Below are 19371 nucleotides of genomic sequence, written 5' to 3'. Positions count from 1 at the left end.
ATATTCTAATGGGTGAAGTCATCGATCTGTCGTTGGTTTCTGATTGGATGAATGATGCTTATTAGAGTGCCTTGTGTCATTCTGACTAGCTATAATAATTGTAAAGTACGTCACCTCAGTGCAAAACCACTTATCACCACGCCGAAATACCATTAACAACACATTCCCCCAGTGCATCCAGTACATTGACTCAGACACAAGACAAAGCAGGTGTATAATTAAATGCACCAATTTATTTGTAAGTACTTTGACGTAAACATTACAGCAAGGCACATGGGCCACTGCATGCTGAATAGATGTAATGGCTTAAGAAATGCGGTGAATCCAGGGTTCACTGGCTATTGTATGTTGACAGGTTACTTTCCTATACAAGTCCTTACGGTTCATAATATCAAAAGTACAAATATCATTTAACAAGCATTACAAAAGAACACGTCAACAAGAAATTCTTTTCAGCCTTTGCAGTTGAACAGCTGCAGTGTGGTAAATTAAGGATTTAAGATTACAGAGAAATGAAGAACTCACATAGCATTTAAATAGAAAAGTTCACGTGCCAGTTAAGTCAATATGACCATATGGCCTTGGTATCATTCCCAAAATAATTTATAAAATTTAATACGGTGGGATAAGACACATTTTATGAACTCGTTTTTACATTGCACTGAGATCACCTGCAACTCCTTTCGTCGTTTAACAATCACTGCCATTTACCGTGGAGGTAGGAACTGTCATGTATTCAATACAAAACAAGAGATTCTGATTCATAAACCAGGACATGCAAACAATAAGTACCCACCATAATGATCCAAGACATTACTTTTCTCTGAAGCCATCATGGATAAAACTAATCCCTCTGATCCTACTTGTTTTATTATCACCACGTTAACAGGTCCTGATTTATAAAACACTTCCTCCCATATGCAGCCAAACTTCACTTTCACACCGGCTCTAGATTATCCAAAACAATGTACCCTGATTTGACATTACATTGACTGTTCACTTGCCTGAATAACACACTTCTGGCAACTTGAGGTATTTTCAATACTGCTGCAGCACACATCCAATACCTCACCATGTTTCCCCTTAACACTCATTCAAAAAACAACAAAAATAAAAATTATTTGGGACGACACATGCACCCACAAATCAAAGACGTTCCATAAACATAAAGACAAAAGCATTTCAGAATGCTTAAATGAGAAAAAAGAAAATCTTGTTATTATGTGTAGCCTAAATTTAGTAGGCTTTGCTTAGCAAGTCAACTCGCCTGTTTTAAATCTCACAGGGTAGTTTTAGGAGTAACTGTATACAAATAATGCAGAAATATGGATTTAAATGAATACCAAACTATACTATGTTTTGTAATAAATGGTGATTAAAATTCTAGCTTTGTTATGCAAATTAACTGCAACACAGTCATGTCATAAAAAAATGCAACCTGAACAGATAAGTGTGTAAATTAAATACTATAGACAAAATTCAAGCAGTTAAAATAACCATTGATTACAAAGACACAAGTCCACATGTTCACAGACATTCCTGAGTCTCCTGTCAGGGTGGATGGAACATTTGGGGGAAAAAGAAAGAAAAAGCTAATATGTGTGCAATTATGTCTGAAAGGCAAGATGTATATATTACCAACATGCAAAGTTAAACAAAAATAATTCAAAAATTAATATTAATTTGTAGTCTTATGTATGAAAATACTGTTCTTTATTAAAAGCTAAAGATCTGCTTGGATTATACTGCTTGTTCTCAGAATAACTTGAGAAAAATAGAAAATCAAAGGCCCAAACACTTCCATGCAGAACATCAAGTATCCCTCGTTACTTTTCCATGAAAACTGAAGATATTAAAGCAGCTTTAGAGAGGTCTCATTATCGGAGAGAGACTGCTTGTGTCTGAGAGCGACTGCTAAGTTTTAAATTACAGTCCGAGGTCTTGTCACAGTGCAGACTTGCTGGCTCTCCCGCTTGTGAGGGCTCAGGTTCATTTAGCTCCGGTAACAAGTCATTGACCTCTTGAGTATCATCTGGCTGATTAACCTGCTCTTTTGCCCTCACCTCCGACTTGTCCTCCGCTCCTTCTTTGACTTTGTGTACAATGAAAAGATGTCTGTTGAGAGACAGCACTGATGTGAAACACAAGCCACAGTGAAGGCACTGAGGAGTGTTTTCATCCGTTTTATGCTGTGGTATATGCTGCTGGAACTGTGTACTGTCACCTGTGATGAAACCACATTTTGAACAGCGAAACTGAGTTTTCAGACGTTTCGCTGGAGGAGCCTTGAGACTAAAAGTGCGATCCTCCTGGCTCTCCTGCTGTGTGTCCAAGGCAGGTCTTTCTGATACAAGCCCCTGTGAAATCACAGAAATCACACACTTTAAAATGAAGACTCGTAAGATTCCTAACAATTGCACCTGTAGTTATTATTTTGTTGTTTGTGTTAAAAATAAATAATTACCTTTCCCAAAGTCTTTTTTGATTCCTGAATGGCTGTCTTTGGCATTTGGCTGAGATCAGGATTTTTGATTCCATGCATTAGACTGATGTGGTTCTTCAACATCACGCTCGTCGTGAATATCTTCTTGGTATCTGTACAATACCTAAAGTGTGGAGAAGAAAATGGAGATGGGATTCAAAGGATTTCCTGGTTAATTTGAGAAGACTCTCAGGAATGTGACATCTGTGTTCATTTTCAAACCTAAAAATCTTACCAGCAAGTATAAATCTTCTTTTTTCCATCATGGTCACTGCGAATATGTCTTCTCAGACTGGTGTTAGAGTTGAAAGACTGCTCACAATGTCGACACGGATACTTCTTCACTGACTGAAAGAGGTAAGTGTAGAAAAAAGGTGTGACGATACAAGCGTAACTTATGAGTTAATTTACACACAAGTAACCATTAAGAGATCATTCCTATACCAGGGATTCACATTAACAGCATTTTAAATGTGCCACACTCAGCTACAAAGGGTAGTTTTAATCTGTATTAACATGCCAGTTAAAAAACAAATAAAGATCTACAAGTCCAAATTAAAGCAGTTAAAGATGACGTCAGATAGCTGAGAATAACCAACAGGGCAACACTTAGATAAACCATTTTGACTATGACCCTAAATTCACACTGGAATTAAGACATTAGCAGCTTTTCTCATGCCATGACGCTTCAATCCATTCAATCAACACGCACTTTGACCTCAGGTACAAGACTCACTGTTGTACCTGGTACACAGCATATCAGTCGTTAGTCTCACCTGCGTTTGACGTAACAGATACACTTTTATTCTAATCAATACAGATGCGTACACAGGCCGTGTAACAGCTCACGTTTCCCTTAAGGTATAATTTATTTACTATTAAAGAGTAACTTATCCATAGTGTTTTAACTATAGTTAACTATAGTTTAGATGTAGTAAATTCCAAACATTTCCTCAAAAAGCCTGTGATTTCACGCTGCTTCCGGTGCCGTTGTTTCCTGATCTATTCTATTTCTGGGTCAAAAGCCACTGCTGCGGAGTGGGGAGGCGGAGTTATAACCCCTGAGCGCATGCGCAGACCAGAAACCCTATATTACTCGGGGTAAGATGTTTACATTACAAGGAGTTATCTAGGTATGTTAACCGGGGTATGAAAACTCCGATTTTACCCGGGGTACGGTGTACACATGGTGTTTGAGAAACCGGAGTATGCCTTTAACCCACGGGGTTAATTGGGTTTTTAAACTGGATGTAAATGCACTGACTGAATACTCCATGACCTCTTCACAGCCTGCAGAGCTGCAGGAGAGGTTTTGAGGAGGGGGGAGGGGGGTTTAGTTGGTTGGTAATGAAACCTGCTACATGGCTTTAATATTAAATTATAAGCGAACGCACCAGTCATTAGTGGTTTGGATGATCACATACACATTCAAGTATTGGGGAATACATGACCTCTCACCTTCCCGTGGTTGGTCTTCACGTGAGAAACATAAGAGTCTCGTTCAGGGAACCACTGAAGACACATCCCACACGTCCAGCCAGTGGGCTTCACATGATGTCTTCTGTCCTGCTCAGCCTTTCTTCTAGAACTATCTGTGTGTTTAACGGCACTGTGATTCTTCTGTTGTTGGACAGAGTGAGTTGCCTGGTACCAATCAGGATTGTCTGTCTGTTTACTGTTCTCCTCTGTGTCTGCTGTCATGTTTCCTACATGAACACCCTGCAAAACAGAAAACACATGGAAAAAAATCACATGAGGTAACCAAATCTAACTAAAGACCCTTTCCTCTCCATGTTAATGATCATGCTCTATTTAATACAGATCACTTATCATTTACTCAACCTTTGACTTTTGACTTTCATGATTTACAATGGTTTTGTATATTAAATTTGAAAAAAACTAACATCTGAACTTTGTTGGGCAAGTTAAACAATGCTTCCAAAGACTCAGGTTAAATGTCACTTTTTGCAGTTTAAACATATGATTTTAATGAGAATAATGGAAATTAGTTGCCATTTTTTTCTTCATGAAAGTTCTAAGTATCAAATAGGTAATCAAGTATATGGATAATTATATTCATTCCTAACACACTCTGAAATACAACCAAAAAATACATGCCAAATAGATCACTTGCAGGGAGTTCCCTTTACACTGACAAACATACATGAGGTCTATACTTAAAAAAAACACACAATCAGGGCTGACCTTGAAATGATGCATTAACAGCTGCTTTTGTGGAAAGACCGAGTTGCATTCTGGACACTTGAACACACACGTAACACGCTTGTTGGCATTCTGATGAAAGTGCTGAAACAGTAACTGCTTTTTCTTGAAAACCGTTTCACATGAACACTTAAAGATTAACCTGCAAATGAAAGAGAAAACTGTTAAAATGAACTGTAAAAAGAAATGTACAACTTTGAACTGTTAGGTCATGAGGGGTTGACTTACAGAGGGGATATTTTGCTTGTACTGTGTTTATTTTTTAAATGCATTTCACAGCTGTCAGATGTCTTTAAGGCAACTGGACAGATGGTGCACTTGTAAAGCACCTCACAGTGTTTCTCCTCAATGTGAGTCTTTTGACCTTGGAGGGTCTTGAAAACCATATCACAGTGAAGACATCTGGAAGAAAAGGAAACATGATGACCCTTTTTTTGTAACACTGTGCTGTATGTTATAAGGCATGCATTTTATGCTTGCTTACTTACTTGTACCAAGCCTTGCGAGCATAGTGCAGACAGTTTTCCCTGACATGCTTCTGTATGTCTGCAGAACGACTCAGGGCACCACACTCAGGGCAGCAGTAAGGGGACTTGTGTGTGTGAATGCGTTGGTGAGCTCTAAAGCTGCACTTGTTGGGTAACAACATCGAGCACACCTTACACATCTATTTTTTATAAGAGAAAACAAGAGGAAAGTCAAAAAAGATAAATGTGAAACATGGAAAACACATAATGACCTTTAAAGGGTAAGTCTGGTGATATTGGTTATATTTCTTATTGTCAACAGATGGAAAAAAAACGTATATCACCATTTTTAAAAGCCCTTTTCACAACAAGATGCAACAGCGCTGCAATAAGGGAACGCAGCACAGAACCAAGCAAATGTGACGTAAAACCGCCCGGTTGTAATTTTTTTGTGTGTGAGGAGATCTGCTCTGTTACTTAACTGCTCAAAGCTGACTTGACCAACTTAATGCATTATACTAGCACAACTGTCAGAAGAGAGAATGACTACAGTGTCGTGGTGGCCTTGTGTTTGTTTGAGAGAGGGAAAGAGACTGTCGACTCTTGCATGCAATGTTTCTCTTTTCTGACTTACTACTCTGAACGATGCTTTGTCACTTTTTGACCCTCCTGTTGGTGTTATGATGCACAATTGTGTCGCTCTGCCCTGCCATCTTTCCCATTCACACAGACATCTGTTCAGTGCTGATGCGACTCTGTTACTACCTCTACTGCTAGCTCAAGACAAGACAGATCTATAAACGGTTTCGTCTCTGAACCTTTCATACAGACAGCGGGGCATAATAAAGGCGCAACTCCATAGGCTGTGTGAAAGGGGGTAAATATTTATGTCTTCAGCAGGAATGCTTGGGCTGGGGGTGAGTGCCACAGACAGGTTTTGGGATTTGTTGACAACAACAAAAATATTCTTTAAATCATTTAATTATTCAGTAAAACTATCTACTCACAAGTTCTTCCACATCGTCTGATGGCCTCTGGTAATGTCCTGCAAGTGCTTTGTAGTCAGGTAACTGCTTGTTACACTCCAGACATCGGAGTCGGTGGCGAATGACATTGTCTGAATATAAGGGCAGGACAGGTTGGCTTTTAGGTGGGGGTGAAGTGTAAGAGTCAATGTCCACAGCACTCAGGGGTACAAACATTTGTTTTTCTGCTATGGGTTTCATATGGAGCTGTGTGCACTGCATCACCATGCCATTGTTCTTGTGCTCCCGTGCATGTGCCAACAAGGCACACTTGTTGAAAAACACCATCGTCTTTGCACAGTGCGTACATCCTACTTCAATGTGAACACTCCTCCTGCTGTAATGATAAGTAAGACTTCTCTCCACCCCGAATGAGTCCCCACACTCGAGGCAGCAGTATCCGCGTGGTGGTAGGTTGATATTGCACTCTGGAGGGGGGTTCAGGTCGGGCACATATGTAGGCACAGGGTTGACATTGTTCAACAGTCTGTTTAAGGTCCCTGCTGCTGTGTTGGGAATGGACGTGCGAGGATAAGGGCTGGCTGTTTTGACCTGGTGCACCAGTGGGACAGTGCTGTACACCGTAGAGGAGAGTGTTTGTTGGGTTTGTTGATGAGAGGTGGACCGTGCAGCTACTGAAGCAGCAACACTGTGAGGGACCAGGTTCAGACTAGCTAAGTGCATTGCTTTGGGAAGGAAGGTAGTGCTAGTTGTATGGCCTGTTGTGGCTGATCCTCTTTTTGGTTTCTGCCCCTGATGTGCAGAAGATCGTTTAACACTTGTATTATGGAATAATGTTGCAGGCTGAGTTTTGCCTGACCTCTTGGAGTTAACCGCTGATTTGTTGAGTAAACCTTTCGGTGAAGGTATACTAGCTGGGGTACCTTTAGTCTGTACTCGAACAATGCTGTCAACAGATACACTTTGAGACTGATGAGGAGACATATTACAGTAAGAATCTTCACTAATCACACTCTGTGATGGAGAGGATTCATATGCAGAATGAACTTCTGTTTCCGAATCAGGCAGCACACTGGTGACTGTGCGCTTGATCTGCCCAGATGTGGTTTTAATTGTTTTAATTCTGACCCTGGGTATGGCAGGGGGTGACCCAGTTGCTACTGCAGGGGATGCTTTGCCACTAGCATCACTGCAGATGCTCACAGGACTATCAGAGGGTTTCATTAACCGTTTCACAGCTTCAAGTGGACTTCTGGGGCTTCTTGGGGATATAGGCACGTTGGGGCTTGCTTTCATGCAGTCATTCTGAACCGCTGATGACTCTCTGGAATTACTCTGCTCACTGGGATCTTTTCTAGCATTCAGGGCCACCAGAGCCTCAAGGCAAGAGGATAATTTAGGTGTCTGAGATTTCACATATGGATAAGAAGTGGGAACATCCATTGTAGTTCCTGAATTACAGTTGGTCTCAATCAAATTCTGACTACTACTTGGTGGGGGGAGTGCACTGTGTAATCTAGGCATTTTATCTGCTTCTTTATTGGCACAGATGTCAGAGTACTCCTCGCTTCTACTACTTTCTTCTCTGCTCCTCTGAGTGTCCTTTGGACAGTCATCAAACATACTGAAGTCCAGTTTTTTCGAATTGTCTGGGATTGACGGTTCCACCAAATCTGAAGCTTCTGGAAAACAGGTTCTCTCTTGTTCTGGATGCATTTCACTACATGGAGTGCCTTCAGACTCAGGACTGGAAATGGGACTAAAATGGGAAAATGACTGGGAAAATGTTGGTGTTCCATCAGGTTTGTGTTGAAAAGGTGCATTTCCAAGGAGCTCTCTTGAACTCCCCCCGTTCAAAGCAGAGACAAATGATTTTGAAAAGCCATCGTTGGTTGTCTCAACAAAGTCAATTGAGGTCTCTTGTCCCCTGAATCCATTTTGCAATGCTGGTTCAAAACCTTCCAACGAGTCCTGGCGTCTTGTATTTTTCACAATTACGCTAACAACAGGAATATCTCCTGTTGTGTCAGGTTGGTTGCTCAATAAGCTGTCATCCAGACATATCCCAGTGTGTTTCAGCTGACTCTCTGTCTCCTCATGGCTCCCCTGGATCCCCTGGATGGGTTCCTTGGCATCCAACCCTGTGGCATCTGGGATGTCAAAAGCTGCCAGCAGATCATCAAAATCTGGGGTTTTCATGTCACCCATGGCTGCACACTCTCATAAACCTGCAAAAAAACATTTACAGTAAGCTTAATATCGTTTTCTTTCAAATTCCACATTGGACCCTGTAGGTAAATGTTGTTAGCAAACATAGCTTCTTCACAATCTGAATAAGAGCCATTTAGCAGCTGGGTAACGTCCTCCTGCTAACGTTAGCTTTAGCCAGCAAGCTAAACGTTAACAAGATCAACAACAGCTACTATTTCTTACCAAAGCATGCATTAACACACACACATATGAGCAAGTAAACGTTTGCAGACTATAACGCGTTCCCAAATATCAACTCCGCCATATGCCGAACTGCATTAAAATGTTTTTGCTGTCAGGGTAGCTAACAACAGCCGAGTAGCTACAGAACAGAGCCAAGACAGAACGTTAGCAACGTAGCTTAGCAACGTCCTATCGTTTAGCTAAACTTGTTACTTATTAAGTGCGCTTACCATTTGCTCCGGTTGTGTTTGACACCTCGCTAAAGTAGCCAAGTAGCCAGTTAACTATGGGCGTTAAGTGTAAGACAGCTAAGTTTGGCTGTAGCAGGGTTTCATGGCTAGGCTACTCTAGGCTACTAGCGCTAACTTCGTTTTCCTTTTCCTCCATCTGTGTGATTCAAGCCCTTGACGATGTCTCACAGGCGAGAGGCGGCGCCATTGGCCGCTTGAAACGTTACTACTTTGTTACTCTTCTACGTGTGCCCCAAAATACGGAGAAATGCGATGTATTGTGTCCGGTGGCTCAGCTGCTACAAACATTGACATTATTGTGTGGTAAGTAACCAGATGTAGGTAAGTAATGCATCATGTTAATACCATACTTACGCCATAATCAAATATGAAACATATGTGTGCCTGCCTGGCATGTCTGGATGCCATGTGCCATGCCATCAACCCAAGGCCCCCCTGGGGGTTAAACAATATTATAAGCCCCTAACTAACCACCCTGCCATTGCCACTGTGCAACACTATATTTAAAAAGTTCATATTTATTTTCAAAGTTAGGTATTTTTAAAATGTAGATATAATCATTAAAAATTCAAACGTATAAAATGAAGAACAATGTGAGTCGGCGGAGTCAGGTGGGGCCCCATTAGCAAGGTCAGGTCTCCTTCTGTCATAGCACACTGTGCGCATTGTCACTGCTGTAGTTTAAAGTCTGTCAGCCCTGGGAGACCCCCTACTGGTCTAGGGCCCCGCAACAGTAGCCTGCCTTGCCTGCTGGGAAGCTGCGCCTCTGGATATTACACATCACTTCTCAGTGTGTCTCACATACCAAACTTTATTTGTGGATAATTATAGGACTACTCCAGCCATTTAGTCTTGGAAATGAAGCAGCTGTGGCTGCAATATTCTGACTTTCAGTCCATGGTAATCCCCCAAAACACTGGATCATACCCCCCAGAATCAGAATCAGGTTTATCGCCAAGTCATTTGCATTACAAGGAATTTGACTTGATTTGACAGTGCTTACATGGAAACAGACATAATCGTAAGCCTAACAATAAAACTAGGTAAAATGAACTAATAACCATAAAAATAGAAAGTATATACATATATGTATTTACACAAGTAGTGCAGGAGGTAGTGTGCAGTTAAAGTTAAAGTGTCCAGTGTTTGTGAGTTGTAGGTCCATAAGTTTCATTCAGAGTCTTTAGCTATTTTCTGGCCGGATGGCAGAGGGGTATAAACTGTTCTTGTGGCGGGGGGTTTTTGTCCTGCTAGACCGCAGCCTTTGGTCAGAGGGGAGAGGTTCAAACAACATGTGTCCGGGATGAGAGGGGTCAGCAGCTATTTTCCTAGCTCTCTTCAGGGTCCTGCAGGAGTAAAGATCCTGAAGAGAAGGGAGGTTACAGCTGATCATCCTTTCTGAAGAGCGAATGGTACGCTGCAGTCCGCACCTGCAATTTCCATCTGAAGTCTTTTTCATTAGATCCTCCCTGCCTGGTAAAATTCCAAGTGGAATAAATTGATTAAATAATTCAGTACAAATAATATAGTAATATAGTGTAAAATAGTGCACAATCAGAATGCCTTTAATTTAAGGTTTTGTTTCAGTGAGATTTGACTGATGATCTTCAGGCTGTGTTGTGGTCTGGTCTTAACTCACACAAAGAGCTCTGTCAAAATCATCTCAGGATTTGTTGATCTTAACAGCAAAACAACACATGTAGCTTATCTTTTGTTATGCTCATTATCCTCCAATCCTCATGCAGTCAGTGCTTTAAAAGTGTTTTTTTATCCTTGTCAATTTCTAATCAGGATGTAAATAAAGGAAACCAGGCTTCAGTTCTACAGCTTGTTCTTATTAGCAGCCTGGATGAATATAGGTTACACACCAAGAATTTTCTGGCAAGCAGTATTGATACTAAGTGGAATTGTATTTAGACAGGTTGACAATGAAACTGGGGCAGTATCTACTAGTTTTCCGTCATGTGAGACATTACATCTCACAATTTGATTGATATGATTTGAAATTGGTACTAAACTGGAACTTTCCCCAGTTTCAGTGGTAGTCTATTTCCAATTTAATGGCAGCTGTCGATGCCAAATGTGCATTCTCATTTGGAAAGGAGGAAGGGCAGATTCAGTTTTTAGATTTGCTGGAAGATTCATGACCTCAGGAGCCTCTGAGTTGGTGGGGTGGGACAGAGCAGTTTTTAAAATATCCTGTAAGACAAAGATGAGGGACGTATTATACTCAGTACCACCTTCCATCTGTCAGTTTGTAGCATACAGTCTATGGTCTGTACAGTGGTGAGTTGTTGTTTGGGAGATGACACAAACAAGACCTGCTTTTTTTATGTTAAGTTAGTTTCAAGTTATTTATTATCAAATGCACAACAATTACAGAAGTAGTCGTTGGGCTCCCTCCAACAATGCTAGCAAGTTCAATTTTAGGGGTAAAATATAACATGATTAAAGTATGGAATAAAGTAATATACATTTGTTGTAGCCATTATTGCAAATTAATAAGCTGAATGTTAACAGGGATGTAGTAAATGTATATGCAGCACCTATTAAAGAGTATAAACAGGTGTTACCAGTTTTGTAAGCTAAAACAGTAAGTAAAAGTATATAAAGGTAAAGTGTGTAATGTGAAGTAACATTTTAATTTGTCAGTCTGTGAATAAGGAGTAAGGGAGAAAGGGTTGCACTGAATGGGAAGCTATTGCATACATTCAGTTTAATGTTGCATAAATAGCCTAAGTATTTTTTTGTATCGCATGCATTGCAATCATTCTTGTGTTTTCTCAGTCACAGACAGACTTTGACTGTCACATCTCAATTAAGAATGTTGGCAAACGAGTTGATGGTGTTCATAAAAATGGCTTGGATTATTCAACCAAGGTGCTATGAAATCTGTTATTAGGTCATTAACCTCTGCTAATGAATTTCAGGGTCTGCCAGGCTTTCTGAAAACTTAGTGACCACAAAAATATCCTGTAATTTTAAACACAAATGACTGTTTATCATATCTATCCAGACAGACTGAGTGTTATGAACCATGGATAAACAGCCTTTTATGAGGAATCAGAGATTTTTGTGTGTGTGGCGAGATCAGTGTTGAACAGCAGCGAGTGGAACAAATAGCTGCCATTATATCCAATCATGAATCATCACCCTGAAAGTAAAGTACAAATTGAACTGCAATATATTTAATGATCCAGATAACGGCTATAACTGATTTCGAGGCTGACCTGATTCTGCACAAAATAGTCAGTGTGCTTAATCTTCAACACTAACATTTAAAGATATGACGTTCTGTCATAAAAATACAAGTTAATTTGACATTTCAACAGTGCTACGTGTGCACCGCAGTATTCATATAGTGGCAATTAATTTACATAGTTATGTAGAACGTATAGTCAAAGTTCAAAAGCTTATCTTTGAGCAAGTTTACAAGAGTAATGTGTGCTCTGGACATCAAAGGATAACTACTTCTTTCTATTTTAACTATATAAAATGGGTTTGTGAAGGGTCATCTGCTACCTTACAGTATTTACAACTTACAATACAATACCTGTTTGTTGTTCTATCTTTAAGGGCTTAAATTTTAATTTAAGTGGAAAATCAATGTCCACCATTATCTATTTTAGTTCAGTGAAATTAGAATAGAAAGACAGTTGAGTTCTATTTATAAAGATCACATTTCTCAATGAATAAGACCATTGACAAATGTGTTCTTTGTAAATAGAAGCACAATAACTTTTTATGACTAACTTAATGTAGTTCGGCATATGACGAAGCATGGTTGGAACACTTCCTCCTACAGACTCATGATTAATCCGCTATCTATTATCACATATTGGTTTTTCAAGCTCAAAGTCATACCCAATGGTTTCATATCTGTCAACAGAAATCCACATCTTATCATCTGTTGTTCCAGAGATTTGGCAAATGTGATCAACATCACGTTGCATCAAATTTCTCTGCCCCATTGAATCATTCCTGTTGCATTATTTCAATGTGTCCTGTACTTCCTGAGACAGATCAGAGCAGCACGTTACGTGTCTGTTAATTAATGATGAGATGTTTCATAGAGGGCAGACTATATTTTCCCGCAGTGAGTTTTACAGCATAGCATTTGACAGTCGGGTTTAGGAGGACGCACAATGAGTAAGCCATTAGCTCTACTTTTCCTTGAATTAAGTCATTTGTTTTGCGGTTGTGGACTGGTATTTTTGTACACCGTTCCTCACAAGATAAGCCACAAGGACTCTGTGGACCTATTTTGAGGTTCTTTTTTATCGCACAGAGTACATGGAAACACAGCTTGTTGCTTATTTGACATTCCTGGCTGTTAAAGTTAAAGCTGCTCTCCTAAAGGCTGCTGCATTAAAGTGAACAATGATTGTGTTTTTCAGCAGATACAGACGATGTCCAGCTCAAAACTATTACCCACGTCAATGGAAATGGTGTGGACAACCAGGCTTTTGACTTTGAGGTATGTATCGCTTGACGTTTTTAAAAAAAATGCCATTTCTTTAAAAACGACATATATATATTATATATATATTTCTTTTAAATAACATACCTTTATTTTCTTAGGAGGACAACAGTTCGGATACTAACAGTGTCAAAAGGCAGACTAAAAAGACTAAAAAAGGACTGGGATCATACTTAAGGTGTGTCAGTTCAAGTGATTGCTCTTTGTAAAGTAATTGTTTTATTTAGGGTGCAATTATCAAAGCAGGTGTACAGCATTACGCCTCTGCAGTGTTGATTATGTTTATACCATATGTAAATGTAGAGTAACATACAGATATGTGCCTAATTAATTTACATTCAGCAGAAATGTAAACTTGATTTGATTGCATTTAATACAACACAGCAACATCTTTTGGGCAAATATACACAACTTGATATTGAATCTACAATTATGCGATTTTTGTTATTCACACAAGTTGACCTTACTTCTAATTTTTCCATGTATTTCAGCCAAGTTTCCAAGCCAATTAATGCCACAGAGGATTACATCAAGGCTCACTCACAAACCTTCAAATACATTGTGCTGGGTGTACTTGGAGCAGGTAATATTAAACATCTGCTCATTTGTCAGTAGCAGTTTGTTTATGTGTCATGATATTAATTTTGAAGACTATGACAAGAGAGGATTAATCATGTGAATACAGACGGTGTGTTTTGATCAGATGCTCTTTTCTGTCCTGTAGGTTTTGTGGCGTACTTCATTGCAGCCTGTGTGTTGGATTTCCAGAGGGCCATCGCTCTTGTAGTCCTGACCAGTTTGGCTGTTGTTGCTAAGTCCTATGAACTTCTGAAGGAGTACAAAGGAGAAAGCATCAGTCAGTGTTTTAGACCCGCAGTTAGGTGCTTTAAATCTAACCTGAAATGGTTAAAATGGTCAGTGAATTTCTTGTTTGCAGTTGATGATAATGAGCTACACATTATGGAATCTGTTATCAAGTGAAGGTGTGTTTTGTTGTCTTTTCAGGGTTTTCATCATAGCAGTTGTGGTCCTGTTTGCTCTGTGGCTGATCTTAGACACAAGCCAGCGTCCTGAACAACTTATTTCGTTTGGAGGTGTGTGCATGTTCGTCGTGCTTGTGTTCCTCTTGTCAGCGCACAGGACAGCGGTGAGTTCTGCACTGAGTCAACCACTGAATCACACTGTGGTGACCACTGTGTCGAAATGGGCGTTATCGTTAAGTTATCACTGGTCTGTTTTGCTGAGACTTTGGATATCATTTGGCCTTGTGCCCCTATCATCTTAAGGTTAAGCAGAAGCGCTCCCTTGCGATAAGATAAGGTGTTATGGAGACTCCTTGAGACATTTACTAACTACTTCCTTTTTAAAAAAACATTAGGTGACATGGAGGCCTGTGTTTTGGGGTCTCGGGTTGCAGTTCTGTATCGGCCTTTTTGTTATAAGAACACAGCCTGGGCTCATTGCATTCGAATGGCTTGGAAAACAAGTACAGGTATTACACTTATTACACTTGTGTACAATGTTTTCTTCCTTAACAACACGTGTACAGTATTCCTAGTTAAGTAGGAGGAATTTTCTTTTATTTTATATCAATGAATACTAGGCATGCGTGATCAGTATATTGAAAAAAAGGATATGCACTGATGATTATTACGCAGGCAAATTTCAAACTCAGTTACTTAATTAGGAACGTGGATTTCAAATACACATTATATTAATAACAGCCAAAATGTATATTTATATTCAACATATCTAGGAGTAGTATAACTTTTGAACATCATTAGTGATACTGATGCTCTTGGTTTGCACAACAGACTTTACTTGGATGGCACACAGTGTTCCTTATCAGGGCACAATATTCTTTAACTGAGTGGATCATGCATGCTTATCTTTAGAGCTATTTTATTATGTTGTTCACTCTTATTCTTGAGTCATCCGAGGGTTGAGTTAGCAGAACGTGCGCACAGGCATGTGGACTGTTAATTACTTTTTAATGTGCAGTTCAGCCTTAAATTCCATGACTTCCTGTTGTAAAATCTGAATTGATAAGTCACTGCGTCATAAATGAAGTGGAGGAAAGACATAATTATTTGAGATAAACTAACCCATGTTTCTTTTTTTTGTCATGATTATAGATATTTCTTGACTATACCAAAGAAGGCTCACGTTTTGTTTTTGGGGATCTGATAGAAAATATTTTTGCCTTTCAAGTAAGTGGATGAAATTGTATTCTCTCTTAAATATGGGCACTTAACCAAGATACTAAATAATTGAATGTGATTTCCTCCTCAGGCTTTGCCCATTGTTGTGTTCTTCAGTAGTGTGATGTCGATCCTTTACTTTTTGGGCATAATGCAGTGGCTCATTCTGAAGGTAAAGAAAGGTTCAAATTTGTACCTCACTGCATAATAGGTTCCTGTAGGTCTGGGTGCATACTAAGTAGGCCTGCTGTGTCATACTATGACCAAGAGCCATGTGTTTTTGTCCACACAGATCGCATGGGTTATGCAGATAACGATGGGAACCTCTCCCACAGAGACCTTGAGTGTGGCAGGCAATATATTTGTTGGGCAGGTACTCTGAACAAGACTGAATGTCTTTGCAACACTACGTTTTGCTTTGAAATTTCATGAGCTAGGATCTCTCTGTAATTTAGTTTTATGATTACATAAATGATCAGTAAATTCTACAGTTCTACAGTTCTGCTTATTTACTTTTGCTCCATTTCTTTTTTGCATCAGACTGAAGCTCCGCTGCTGATCCGCCCTTATTTGAAGGAAATGACCAAATCTGAGATCCATGCTGTTATGACTGGTGGATTTGCCACAATTGCAGGCAGTGTCATGGGGGCATTCATCTCATTTGGGGTGAGCTGAAGCTTTTCATGCCAACATGTAATAAATACATGAAAATTATTGTACAAATATATCTATATAGCACATTTCATACAGAAGTATGATTTCAAAAAGAGAAAAAAAACAAAATAAATATTTAATAATGAATAGTAAATAATCACAATTAATAACAAAGTCAAAGTTTCTATGTAAAAGCAATTTTAAAATTAGTTATAGGCAAGGTGCACAGTGAGTCTGGGGCCATATAAACTAAATGCAGCCTCGCCATAGGTTTTTGTCCTGGAGGGAGAAACGGTTAATGTTAGACATGAACTTTGAGGAGGTGAGGTGAAGCTCCTTGCTGCATTACTTTGAACCAATTGTAAAGTGTGTTAACAAAAGCATAAATACATTTTTCCCAGTTGTACTGCAAGAAAAATGATGTGACCATAGCAATTCTTTAAGTGGTTAAAAGCCAATCTAAAGCTACCAAAGATTACTTAACCAGAGATGTGAAACAGGGTTGTCTCCTTTGTCTCTAGTTTGAGCTGAAGACAATTTCAAGCAGTTTGATCCTGGAAAAACAATTTACAAGGCATTAGACAAAGCTCAGATCATTAAAGAATGGGGTCCAGGACTGAACCTTGGGGCACACCACAGGAAATGATTTGTTCTTTCTGAATGAACTCCCTAATGGAAACAAAGCAGTCTCTACCTGTTAGGTATTCAAGATCCGTGCCCGAGAGCCCAACCCATGTTTCTTCGCGTTGAGCCAATAAAGTCTGATAGCTGCAGATAAACCAGTTTCTCAAGTACTTTGCTCAGATGTAATACATGTTACTGGCATCTAGAGTGTTTTCCTCAGAACAGGCCGTATACCAAAAGCAGTATCAATAAACTAACTCTGTTTAAAGCTGCAAATGCATTTTATAAGGATAATGAGGATTTATATGATGATAGTGTTGCTAAAAACAGCGATGGTTTTGTGTTATTATTTCAAGAACAATTATAAATGCATGCAGAATATTATAGGCTAATAACTGGTGCTGAATACTGCATTTTCTTGTATTTTGCAGATTGATGCATCTTCTTTGATATCAGCCTCTGTAATGGCTGCTCCTTGTGCCTTAGCTATCTCCAAACTTTCTTATCCGGAGACAGAGGAGAGTCCCTACAAGTCAGAGAAGAATATTAAAGTGGCTTGTGGGTGTGTATAACTGTCACTTAATTTTTCATTCACATTTCTTTTTTACATTTGTGAATCCATTGAATGTATTTATTTATTATTTTGTTAAAACTCCCTAGAGATGAACAAAACATCTTGGAGGCTGCAAGCAGTGGAGCATCTGCTTCAATAGGTCTTGTTGCTAACATTGCTGCAAATTTGATAGCCTTTCTTGCCATCCTGGGGTTCATAAATCAAGCTTTGAGTTGGTTTGGTGGTATGGTGGGATATCCTTCAATCACATTTCAGGTATGTTTCAGCAAGTTTCAGTTTTTGGACTTTTTAAGTTTAATATTGTTTAAGTGTAATATCAAAAGGTTTTATCCAAAAAGGTTTATGTGGTCTAAAGATAAAAAAAGAATAGACAAAACAATGATGTGTAATAAATAAACATTTGAATACATATCTGTTTTGATGATAAATTGTCCCATTTATGGTGATAATCTAACTAATTATTCGGACACATATGTTTGTTTATGTGCACATTTCACTAATTTTTCTTGCTTGAACTATACATCCATGAGTGAATCTACAATATCCACATAACCTTATGGCTCTCTGTGCTCATAGATTATTTGCTCTTATATATTCATGCCTGTGGCCTTTATGATGGGAGTACCATATGAGGAGAGTTTCATTGTGGCTGAACTAATTGGCACAAAGCTCTTCCTCAATGAGTTTGTGGCTTATGAGAAACTATCCGAACTGAAGGACAACAGAATCAAAGGACTTGATGAAACTATTGGAGGCGAAAGACAATGGATATCTGTGAGTAAATGCATGTTCCTAATTGGCGTGAGTGTGGGTGTGCTACAAGTATACATTCATGTACACTGCATAAAAAAATAGAAGGGAAAAGATTCAACGCAAAACAACATGTTTTTGTTTTACCTCGTTTCAGGTTCGATCAGAAATAATCACCACTTATGCTCTTTGTGGGTTTGCCAACTTCAGCTCACTGGGTATCATGATTGGAGGCCTTGGTGAGTATTCTATCAACCCATCATCATGTTTTTGTCCTGCCACAGGATTTTCTCTCAGTAATGATTTTTATTTTCTCCAAGCCTCCATATGCCCATCCAGGAGAGGTGATGTCTCTTCTATGGTGTTGAGAGCTATGATCACTGCGACATGTGTATCTCTTATCAATGCTTGCGTTGCAGGTAAGAGCTTTTGAATTGAGTTGGTTATACTGTATCTAGAAGGTAACCCTAGATTTGCAAAAACGTGCACGAGATTCGCTTCCAGAATAATTTTTACTGACCTTAACCATTCAAGGTCATTGCCTAACCTTAGCCAGCTGACCTTACTAATTTATGGTCAGTGACAATTTTTAGCCCTCTAACCTTAATCATCTCGCAAATCTTGGATTACCATCTGGACATGACCATTTAAAAAACTGGCAGTGCAGTTTCCTATTGTGGTGTAACTGAGTAGCTTTTTCATTAAAAAACAAAACATTTATTATTATATATTATTTTTTCTCTTAGGGATCCTCTTTGTCCCTCCAATCGACTGTGTGGAGCTGTTCCAAGCATCTGCTTTCAACGCCACAGATGCTAATATACAAACTTGCTGTCAAGACCTCTTTAAAAGGTGAGCATGCACATTTTCATTACAGTGGTTGAATATAAATGTTAAGGAAAACATCTGTGACACACAAGGTTAAGGGATTCTTAAATGTGCACTCAGGTAGCTGAGTATCTCTCTTTGATATGGTGCTATTTTGACTTACATCTCAAACAATTATTTTTGCAGCACTGTAAACAATGGGACCATCTCATTTGAAGGATCGTGGAGCACAGTAGCAAACGCCACTGTGTTTTTCTCTAAATGTTGTCAGTGCTGTGGTCTATCTGATGTAGCAGTGTGTAATTAGAGGAGACACATGCATATCTGTGTTTGTTTTATATACTGTAGATCCTTTACATGTCTCTGCATGTTTGTATATTTGTGTCACAGGTAATGTAAAAAAATGTAAAGTCTCTAT

The 19371-nt window shown here is 39.2% G+C and overlaps 2 protein-coding genes across 2 annotated transcripts; one reads left to right on the top strand and one right to left on the bottom strand.

Moving 5' to 3' along the window:
• Positions 1-231: 231 nt before the first annotated feature.
• znf592 (zinc finger protein 592) lies at positions 232-8934 on the bottom strand. Its single transcript, XM_083916131.1, has 9 exons — positions 8822-8934; positions 6180-8386; positions 5194-5372; positions 4934-5107; positions 4688-4847; positions 3941-4201; positions 2718-2830; positions 2465-2606; positions 232-2357 (listed from the first exon to the last, which is right to left on the bottom strand). Exons 2-9 carry the CDS (start codon positions 8364-8366, stop codon positions 1878-1880), a joined length of 3696 nt encoding a protein of 1231 aa, XP_083772257.1. The 5' UTR covers positions 8367-8386; positions 8822-8934; the 3' UTR covers positions 232-1877.
• Positions 8935-12612: 3678 nt separating this feature from the next.
• On the top strand, positions 12613-19260 carry slc28a1 (solute carrier family 28 member 1; the record flags this gene model as incomplete). The annotated part of the gene is made up of 18 exons (XM_083916424.1): positions 12613-12625; positions 13243-13319; positions 13424-13500; positions 13814-13905; positions 14047-14236; positions 14328-14469; positions 14701-14814; positions 15458-15532; positions 15615-15695; positions 15816-15896; positions 16064-16189; positions 17233-17363; positions 17462-17630; positions 17952-18149; positions 18283-18364; positions 18446-18544; positions 18872-18977; positions 19140-19260. 18 exons carry the CDS (start codon positions 12613-12615, stop codon positions 19258-19260), a joined length of 1974 nt encoding a protein of 657 aa, XP_083772550.1.
• Positions 19261-19371: the final 111 nt, after the last annotated feature.

The sequence above is a fragment of the Echiichthys vipera genome (assembly GCF_963691815.1).
Source record: "Echiichthys vipera genome assembly, chromosome: 7".
NCBI lineage: Eukaryota > Metazoa > Chordata > Actinopteri > Perciformes > Trachinidae > Echiichthys > Echiichthys vipera.
Note: the sequence above shows the minus strand (reverse complement) of the source record. Positions and strands in the feature narration are given on the sequence as shown.

Coding starts and splice junctions, on each gene's coding strand:
- znf592 (XM_083916131.1), bottom strand. CDS start 8,366: ATGGGTGACATGAAAACCCCAGATTTTGATGATCTGCTGGCAGCTTTT. Junction 5,373..6,179: donor CAGACGATGTGGAAGAACTT/GTGAGTAGATAG, acceptor TATAAAAAATAG/ATGTGTAAGGTGTGCTCGAT. Junction 2,607..2,717: donor AAGAAGATTTATACTTGCTG/GTAAGATTTTTA, acceptor TCCACACTTTAG/GTATTGTACAGATACCAAGA.